Genomic DNA, 11,004 nt, shown 5'->3' with positions numbered 1-11,004 from the left:
TAGTTACGTAATTAATTGAAGTGATAACAAATGCAAAATCTAGGTCCGGAATTTCCAATTGGTCGTTCGCAACGATCAGATAAAAAAAACTGCGATACAATCATTTGTATTAGTGGCCATATTACAAAATTTGACCAATGGAACCAAATTAACATTGAAGACTAGTAGGCTACCTGATGCTAACAACTAAGACGTTTTAGTTGTTTTTCATACATGGTAGTTTGTATACCGTTAGGTTGAATAACCATAAGCTTAATTGTTGCTTAGAAATGTGATGTAAGAACATTTATAGTACTTATGATTTCGTGCACTAGAACTAAGCATGTGAAGCTAAGTGAAATGGATTCCCTTTATTTCAATAATGAATTATCTATTCTAATTAAGGTATATATCTACTTCATAGACTAAATGAGAGAATTAAGTATACAATAAATGTAACAGCTAAATGCAAGAGTTAACCCTCAGGATATAAAAAGAACTAAGCTTTCTTCAGTTTACCTCTCCAATGATGAATACACTCGTAGGAAACACGTTTCTGAATAGCCTACAACTTTCAAAGTTAACACTGATAATAATTGCTCCTCACTATTTTATTTTCAGTTCAATAGAAAAATATCCAAATACGTAAGAGATGTGGTATTTAATTTACAATTTGTTTCCTACTTCCTATCTATCTAATAATGAATAACCTTTTACACATTGATTTTTTGTAAGTTGAAAATATTTCCTAAAAGTAATGTTAAAAAACAAGGTACGCTACATCATAAAATATATTTAATATATCAAAGTGAAATGACAGTACTTAATAGGCAAAAAAACTTGTAAGGTATGTACGCTTTCGATTTGATTGTGTACTTAGCAAATAAAATGAATGTGTTTGAAAAGAGAAAATCACAATACAAACTAAGTAACACTGTGTTGGCTTCAGATTAAATGTTGTGATTATTTCGTTTTTTCTTAATAGACCTCACAATGGAAACTATGAACAGACAAATCCTTGCCGATAAAATATTTGGAAAGTTCATACGAATACGAAAAGTTTGATCACCCTGACTACTAATCGATGACTTCTTATTTGTGATTAACCAATAGTTTTCTTACCAAAAAGTTGATTATATTATTATTATATTATTGAATATGCTAACCTGATTAACTCCGCACACTGTGTACATATTATAACAAACAAACTCATTGGTTATTCATACGCGTTATTCCTATAAGCCGCCATCAGTCAAGTTTAATTGTGTTGAGTGAGGCAGTTACCCACTGCAGACAATGAAAGATAATGCTCAATATCATGGATTGGTTGAAATTAAACATTAACATCGCTGGATACCGGCTCACTGGTCTAAGGTCAGGCGTTCACACGAGACTGAAGGCCGTGGGTCCGATTCTCGCACGTGGAGTCTTGGATGAGCACTGCTGAGTCCCATAAGAGAACGAAAGGACCGTTCAGTGCTTCCAAGTGGTCTACCATGGACCGTTTTCGGACTGCAGTGAAAATATAAAGAAGTAACATTCGAGGTATCGGAAAGTCATTTCAAGATGGTCTCAGTATCACTGAACTTATTAAATATATATGTGATCGATTTATTTCAACATAAATCGTATTACTTAACCACTTTGTCTTATATCATTTTGGTCGGGATTTCAGAGCATTACTTTGTCAAAACAAATCTAGTTAACCACTAGTCTAGTAATTAAGTTTAATCAGAAAACTGAATAATGTTGACGTTTACCCACTGTTTTATAGAGTCTTGTAATTTATTTGAAATAATCATTGGAAGATGCACCAATTTAATGTATAGTATACATTGAGTACTGTATTTAGCCATTGTGTGAGAAAGTACGTTTACAAATATGACAGAAAATGTCACGAGAAAAGCTTATGCTGGTGATAGAAAACAAATATTATTTGGTTGTAAATATGTCGCGATATCCAGAAAATCCTCATATAATTAAATGAGAAACGATTGACTTTTATAAATCGATGTCTAGCGGCAGCATATGGAACAGATGCATTGCAAGTACTTGATTTCTGAAATACACAACGCATAGAATTCTACTAATCACAATTAAGTGGTAATTTCTTATTTGGACTGTGCAAAAAACATATAAGATGTTACTGATTATATTCAATCATAACTGATATTTGTCTTGTAGTGCTTTCGTTTCTGAAACCAATTGTTGTTGAGATGTTTACGATGCTTTAATAATAAGATATAAATAATGAATACGATTATCAAGTGAAATAATACATTCATTTACCTAACAACAGTACAAATAATTCATCAAGATAACTCTCATCACCGTAATATTAAATATAAATACAATACTACAGAAAAATCCTCAGAAAATACAACAGTGTTGTTCAAGAATCATCAATCCATTCAGTATCTAAATAATATCGACTTGTAACATGAACACAAACATCAATAAAATTTCAACCAGGAAGTTAACAAATTAGCAATAGTTAGTTTAAAGTTATTAAAACTTTTAGACGTTATTATATTTAGAAATAGTAGTGATAATTTTTCAGATGACCTAAGTAATATTTCAAGTGTATGCATTTGGAAATGAACCATTCTGGTGATTTATATAGGTATATAGATAAACATATGAATATAATGCAAACAACTGAGTATTATATCCGTTTGTAATGAAGAATAACGAAGAGTAATAATTACATTTCGATGCTGAAACACAAGTATGATATCATTCGACGATTCACTTTGATCTGAATAGTTCAGTACAGACAGGCATGTAAAGCTTTTATTTTAGACATTTTTGGATGGTGATTATTTTTCAGTTTCTTATTCAAAAACATCAATTTTCTCAATGGAAGGTTAGATAATAGTGAGTTATGTATTAAGAGATTTAGACAAGACAATACTTCAAGTTTTCTGATTAAAATGAAACTTTAATTTGTTCACTAGTTTGTCAAGGTTTATTTCATTTCATGGAGAAAGTTGAAATCTGTTTAGCTGAAACACTAAACAATAACAAAACTAAAGATTTACGTATTCACGTGTTGAGCAGCCGAAGCAAAATATTTATGGGAAATATACAAACAATGACAGTGTCAACTTTAGAAAGTTTAGGAAAAATTATTTAGAACTAACTAAATAGGTACAATACACCGAGAAATACCATCACGGACTGAGAACATAAGGCACAAAATAGTAGTGTTTTATTGAAAAAAAACTATGTCAAGTACGTGGTTACATCAATCTTTAGAATTTTGAAGAAATAAAGTCCAGAAACTGGTAGAAATATCATAAATGCCAAGAAATATAGCTCCACCAACAGATAGTAATGTGATTCGAGGTATTAAACCTGAGAAAAGCCTGGAGCGAAAGTAAACCAATACAATCATTGAAAATAATTAAATGGGCAATTTTATATTCAAAACAGAAAATAAGCATAATCTTATAGATTGTTCTATTTGGAAAGAGATAAAACTAAAGTGATAGTTCACTAAATGTTGTTTATTTATTAGTGTCGGTTGTTTGAATCTTCCCATTTATGTTTAGGACTGCAATTGATCGGTCTCTTTTTGCATATGTGCATCCTGTGCGGATTTCTTTGATATTACCATTAATTCACAAGCACAGGATATACATATACCAGAAGAGATTGATCGATTGCAGTCCTAAACATCAATGGGAAGATTCAAACAATCAATACAAATGAATTAAACTTAACCGTATTACATAAACTAGTAGTTATCTGAACCCATTAGCTAAGCGGATGACGTTTGAAGCGAATGGTACTGGATTCTAGGCCTGGAGTAAACTAAAACTCAAGGATGCAGGCACACTCAGCTGAAGTGTCTCAAATAATGCGAAGCGCGCGTCCTAAATTCCACTGCTAGCCACCGTCCATCTTTCCCGATGGTGCAGTTCATTTACTTTTTGAAGTTTACTTTGACAGCCAGTGATAACGTAGAAGACAAAAATGATGAGTTAAAACAATTACCTGTCGTAAAATGTAACCTATTATTAACAAATACTAGTTATAAGGTGAGATATCAGTTTGTAATGCCAGAATGGATTGGACTGTTTATTTTGTGATATCGCTTTTAAAACAATCTGGCCACTTCTTAGGACTAAATAACACTGTAGTTTATATGAATGATGACCAATTTGTTTATATTAGTTACAACTGAGTTTTATATACATCAACAGTATTAACCAAGCACTTGATATTTCTGTACATGCTGTGTAAATCATTGATAAGCAGTAGTATATTTGTACAGGTAGAGATCAACCACATTAATCACCCTTTAGTTAGATGAAGGGTGAATACAGATAAATTATACAATACTTATTCATTAGCTGAATACAGGATGTATACTCAAGGATTTGATCACACATAACAAACTATTGAAAAGACGACATAAATTAGTAGGAAGATATTTTCTCATGAATGGATAAATCGAAATGATTTAAACATTTGAACCATCACTTTCAACCAGTTGCACAGTTATCATATTTTTTGATAATGAATTCTAGTAATCAACTTGTCAGTAGCTTAGATTCAAGTTCAAACTTGGTTATAGCGAGAAATAATTTGTTTCCCAGCTTGCAATATCTTTTTATATACTTAAGTCTAAAAAAGTGTGCACCTGAATATACTGAATACATATTTCGATAGCATTTAAACTAATCGTTATTTCTTAAACGTTTATTCTCATTACCTTAAAATTTATCGTTAGGATTTAGAAAAGAAAAACCTACAATCATTTCAATGTTATCCCACATAATGAGAGAGGGGTTATCAGAGTATCCCGGTTATGAGGAGGAGGGAAGTGATAAACATTTTATAACTATTCTTGGGACGTTACCGAAAACACTTTTTATTTACTCTGAAGAAGTGGCTTGCATCAAGTCACGAAACGGCAGAAATACAATTTTTCTAATCATTGGGATATAACAAATATATATTTATTATTTTGAAAACTATTTTTTAACTCAAAAGCCTTGTTCAGCAGAGTTACGTTATTCGTGGATAGGAGTGAATTAGCGCAAATGATCAACCACTTTTAAATCAAAGGCAGTATAATTTTGATACATATTTTTGATGAAATAAGCGGAAACCGACTGCTGGATGGTTGTTATTAGTAGCGAAAATTCTAAAAAAGATTCGACAAAGTAAATAATAAAATATATTGTGTAAGAAACAGTAACGCGATTTAACTCGAATCTGGAAGTGTTTATCTTGTTTTTACATGACTACAACTATTAAATATGGCAACACTAGAAAATTAATGTGAAAACTCCAAGGTACTGAGTTGAAATTTTCGTGCTCAAAAAGCAGCGGAATAATAAATAGCTATCAGGACACCTTTTATCTAACTTAATCATCTAGAGCGTTCTCTAAGATATGTTAAATACTTTTAATTTAAAAGAAACTACATTTTCCAAAGTAATCCCGCGAAAATCACACAGGAGTTTGTTTTTGTTATGGATGCTGAGGAAAAATATACCAATAATTATCGTGTTAAGTCTATGGTGGTTTGTTTGTTTGGTATATAAATAGAATATGTCTGAAATATAATGATTCATAACTCAGAGGCTGTGACTTGTGTTCTTGACTCAACTGGCTAGGACAGACAGCGAAGCAGGGCCAATCAGGGCACTAGGTCGTCCACTTACGTGTTTTACATGTCCACTGTAATCGGTCGATAAATACGCTGCTTATCAAAAACCTGTAGTCCCACACGTTACAACAGTTTTTTTCGGAAATGATCTTAATGTGACTAGACAATGTGTAATCTTTTGACTTCGGGAAGGAGGTTAAAGATGGTGATTTGGAAGCTAACTTACTACTGATGAAGATAAATACATAATGTACATCAGCATTATCTACCCTATTTAATTATAATTATACAGTAATATTGTGAATTACATACTTTCCTAAAAGATCAATATACGCTTACTACAAAACAAGTATGTCCGAATGTCAGATACATGGGCAGCGGTTAGCTAGGTAGTTAGCCAAAACATACATATACACACAGCTTGTGAATTACAGGGCACATAAAAGAAATACAGTCACGAAACACTTTTTTAAAGGAAATTTAATTATTGTGTTGTCATTTGCTTTTTGGAGACGTCATGAAAACAGATCTCTACAAATCTGGAGTATATATATGGCATGGAATTTCATATAAAGAACACGAAGAAATTAGAAGACAGGTTCAAATGAAAAGAAAATAGACAACCTACCCATGAATTCCACTCTCTTGAAATATTGTTCGCATGGCGTAAATTATATGACCAGATGCAAAATTAGAATTGGGCTAAAATTAATAATAAAAAGGAGAGTAAAACTATGGTAGTAGTTGAATTGTCACATTATTTGCATTATGCTTAAAAATAATCCAATTCAACTATAAAATACTAAGTATCTTGATAACGCCAATTAAAAGTTCAAACCTAACCTACTAAAGAGTAATCCATTGAAGAGTGAAATAGATGCAATGGTTACAGTTCATAACAATCATTACATAGCTATTTTGTTGGTAAATGCGTTTAACTCCAAAAATACTGATCGTGTAAGGGATAGCTGGCCTTTGAGTAATATATGTTAGTAATAATCCAATCTATGATTATTAAATGATTAGATGTTTCATATTAAATTTCTGTGGCATAAAACTAGCACTAAACATTGAGATCAAGAGATGAGTGCTATGTTTGAAGAGATTAGGATATCACGAAAAACCGGAGAACGGAACGAAAGTCAGCAACACAATAACAAGAGAAGTTAAGCTATTTCACTGTACTCGCACCCTGCTAACCAGAGAGGAAAGACCAGATTAAGCAGACGGAAATACATATTCCACAAGCAGTCGGAAGCACGAAAGAATAAGCACACAACTCATGAATGTATATGCGGCACAAAAATGTTCTTAGGAAACGTCACAAAATAGCGTACTAAAAGAGAAAACAAACCAATGATATTTAAGGTTTTTCCAAGTGGGAAATACAAACTTGGGGTAAAAATGGGCGCTTTTGACGCAAAAATGAGAAATTTTAATTTCCAAAATGAAATCACAAGAACGAAACGTTAACCAAGTGATTTCTGGGGATTTAGCGTTCCCAACAATGACTAGAATATATTCTGCACACTGAAAGAAGCTTATTCCAATGAAGTTGTCCACCTATAGATTATCAAGTTGTATAAAGTACTAAAAATCAGATAATTCATCTATTAATTCGCGTTATTTTATTTTAAATGTTGTTCATTAGAGAGAACTAAAATGAATACACATGAAAACATACACAATTAAAACGCATTTGTATAAACATAGAACATAAAAAGATGATAAAGGATAATACAACTGACCTCAGCCAACATTATTCGAGTTTTGGCCACATCTAAAGGTGTGGTTACAGCGCCAGCTATTGAGCCAGCTAAGCATCCACACATAGCTGACTGCCAAGCCTTTAACTGGAACGCTGTTGGGTCTGTAATGTCATCGGTTCCAACTGCATTTCTGTTCCATTCCATAGTCATATACTAAAAACAATGAGTTAGGAAGAATAATTTGAGTAATTAATAAGGAATATATATATCGGAAGCTAAGCCACTTTGACCGAACACGAATAAAAGTCAAGAGAAAAAAGCGTCAAAAAAGAGAACCACATTGTTGTAAGCAAAAGCATACAATATCTGGGCGTTTAAAATTTACATAAAATTACATTCAGTTCGCTTATTCTACAATAGGTTTTCTTCATAATGTATGTCTCCAAACGAGTTTCTGAGTAGTTGCAAAACCAGAAAATCGACAACTCATACACACTAGAACATTAGTAATAAACCTTATAGATCTAGTTATTTGCCGTCATTTGCTCTACTGGTAATTCACTTGATATGAGAAGTCCGCAAGGATACAAATTCGCATTTATACGTCCAGCCTAAAAATTATTTCTTTAAAGAGGTTAATAATTTATTAGTTATAAATTTTCATGCATTTAACTATTAACAGCAATCCCAGTTATATGGTAAAATAGTGTACAATCCTGTCGTACAAGCACTTCTTCATAGAAATCGGGATATACCAGCTGTGATGAGAAGTTTAGTAAACTATTATTTCAAGACCTATTTTGCTTGTTTATGATTCAAACATTGGATGTAACTACAAGCAGATTGTTGATGCGCGAAGGAAAATCACTTCTCTTGTGCTCAATAATTACTTAATAAAGACTTTATGTGGAATCAAGTTTCCCATACACTAGCTCCAACTCACTTATTCTATTTTAATAAACAATCCACAGACGAATACAGTTTAGCATAAAGAAGAAAAGTAATCAGATAAATGTATATTCAATACAAAGACCACATATATAAGGTTGATTACTAGCTCGATTTTTGTTGTAACTTCGGAACGTAAAGATTTATAACTACTAACATGAAGATGAAAGAAATTTCAATACTTTAGCGAGTAGTCTATTGTGGGAGACATTTAGATACAAAGGGTGTGCTAAATTAACATATCAGGAAACCGTTTGACCGCTAACCTCCTCAAAACGCATGTAAACAAAGTAGTTAATGAATTCAAGTTCAATTCCTATTGTTCAATTACATATGATCCTAGATTGGTGCGGGAACGTCAAGTACTACGAGACCGTAATGTGGACATAAAAAACCCTCAGTGCCATAATTAACTGTTTATATACATGGCTATCGGTTTATGAATCGTGGTATTGTGGTGTACGCTACTTATGTCAGCAAACATAAGTAGTATGTAACACCAATCAGAAGTGAAATGCATGGTGGTAGAAAGCTAAGAAGATCGAATTGAAGAAAACAGAAAGCGAAATAAGGAATTGTGAATTGGAAAGATCATACAGAATGTAAAGAACAATTGATGGGATATTTGCAAATGAAGTATTTTGTGTATGCTACTTATATTTTACCAAGATACTCCGTAATTTTGTATCAATATACATTCGTTGTCTCCACCTATGTTCTCGTCCACACCTATTACGTAAGAGATAACGATACCAGTAACCTTCCAGAACTACGGTGAACAAACAACTGTTTAAATTCACGAATCGATTGCTGGTAGTGGAGTTAATAAAGTCATAACAATGTATTCGATGAGACTGTTATGAAAAACACTTATAATTACTAGGATGAACAAAGTGGTCCTCTGTAAAGACATACTTACCCTTAATTTTTCCCATATGGGATATTGAATGAGTGAAAATGGGATTTCTCGTGATAATGTGCTGACATATCCTCTGTAAAATCCACGAATGCCCTGGGAAATATTAAAAATGTTATATAAAATCACTTCAATATTTAGTTGAAATCCAATGAAAAACGATTAACTCGTTTGCAATGGAGGCTAAACATGAAAAAAACAATGTTAAGTCTAAATGTAGTCCTTTAAAGAGACGTCCAAAATTTATACGCAAACACTGCCTCAGTTTCGCGAAAAATTCATTTTTCTTTACAAACTACCGTAAAAGCACACATAGATTCAGTGTTTGAACGCTGATATGTGTAATAATGGTACCTTAAATATTTTGCGATAAGAGATAAGATAATGTAGTGTTTAATGCCACTGGATGACTAGGTCAAGTGCTCACTTGATTAGCTCAAAGTAATGGTCCATTAATAAACGATCTTACAAAAAAATATAAAAATCTATAACTCAGGATCTAAAAAAGCTTGTATTCTCTGTTGAGTATTATTGAAACATACGTTCGAGAACCAACATTTTATGGAGCTATAAATCAAATGAGGAACTACAACAGAATCAGCTGAGATCAGTTTTGGTGAGAACTGTAAACATACAAACGAACAATTGAAAGGTTCAAGAACATAGAAGTAGGTGTACGAAGACCACTACTTGACAATTTTCATCTACCAAATAAAGGTCAAGGAATTTACTTAAATCCAAACAAGAAAATTTACCAACTGGCCTAACTCATGTTGGTCTATGAAACACGGATGTCAACGCAGTCTATTATTTCTATATTTGTTAAGTAATGATTGTTATCTATTTTATAGCAGATTGGTTTCCATAATCTTCGGTGGAATAACCAATTCATCCACAGTGTACAGCTTTAAATATACCGGCTCGGCTGTCTGTAAGTTAAGCGTTCTCAAAATTGTAGATGAGGACTTCTGAAGAGTCTCACAATAAGAGGAAACGGTCGTCTAGTGCTTCCAGGTTTCCAATGGTGGTCTAACTTATATCGGTTCATGATTTCAATAGAACCTTAAATATAATCTAGCAAATACAGTGTTTCTTGTACAAGCTGAATTTGTTTTAAGTTTATGAAGTGATTTTAGATGATAAGTCAATAAAAAGCAGAATGAACAAAAACAACTTAGTCCATGGTCAGAAAGTTGAGTACAACAAATACCGGATACAATTGGGTAGAAAAACATAGGTAATAAGCATGTAACTAATTTTAATAATACGAACTACGAGTAGGTTGAAGTAACCAAAATATCCAATAACTAACCTCATTACGCAAAGTCTGTAGAAACACAGTTGAAACACCATGAGCAGGCTGATTTTGCGTTCTCTGTTTTACCACTTCACAGGGTACTCTTATAATACAAGCAACCTAGATACTGAAAATTAAAATCAAAATCTTACAATTTCTGCAATACAAGCAGATAGAACTGAATGACTTATCGGATGCATACCGAGATCCCTACATACATCTTTAACTGCCTCATAAGTTAAGAAAAATACTGCAGCTACATAAAGTTTATATAAAGTTATTCAAAGTCCAAGCTACCTGCAGGAGCAGAACCTATAGCAACTGCTGGGAAACCGGCAAAAAGACGGAGGGAACCAGGAGTCCTTTGAACATTGTTATGATAACTTTGCAAACGAGTTTTGATTGTATCGATTGGAAAAAGTGCAAGATCAACAGAAAGTCCAGCAGTTGAGCCTGCCTAAATAAGATAAGACGAAATACAAAAGCTCACCAACAAGGAAATAAGATGTGCATGATTATTGTTTGTACTCAT

General features: G+C 32.7%; 1 protein-coding gene across 1 annotated transcript; it reads right to left on the bottom strand.

The window, feature by feature from the left end:
• Window positions 1–3,226: 3,226 nt before the first annotated feature.
• Window positions 3,227–11,004, bottom strand: MS3_00010598 (uncharacterized protein; the record flags this gene model as incomplete). The annotated part of the gene is made up of 8 exons (XM_051218984.1): window positions 3,227–3,347; window positions 6,231–6,304; window positions 7,351–7,524; window positions 9,179–9,271; window positions 10,488–10,592; window positions 10,625–10,728; window positions 10,770–10,929; window positions 10,963–11,004. The coding sequence occupies 8 exons, from the start codon at window positions 11,002–11,004 to the stop codon at window positions 3,227–3,229; spliced, it is 873 nt and encodes a 290-aa protein (XP_051069186.1).

The sequence above is a fragment of the Schistosoma haematobium genome, chromosome 3 (assembly GCF_000699445.3).
Source record: "Schistosoma haematobium chromosome 3, whole genome shotgun sequence".
NCBI classification, from domain to species: Eukaryota; Metazoa; Platyhelminthes; class Trematoda; order Strigeidida; family Schistosomatidae; genus Schistosoma; species Schistosoma haematobium.
Note: the sequence above shows the minus strand (reverse complement) of the source record. Positions and strands in the feature narration are given on the sequence as shown.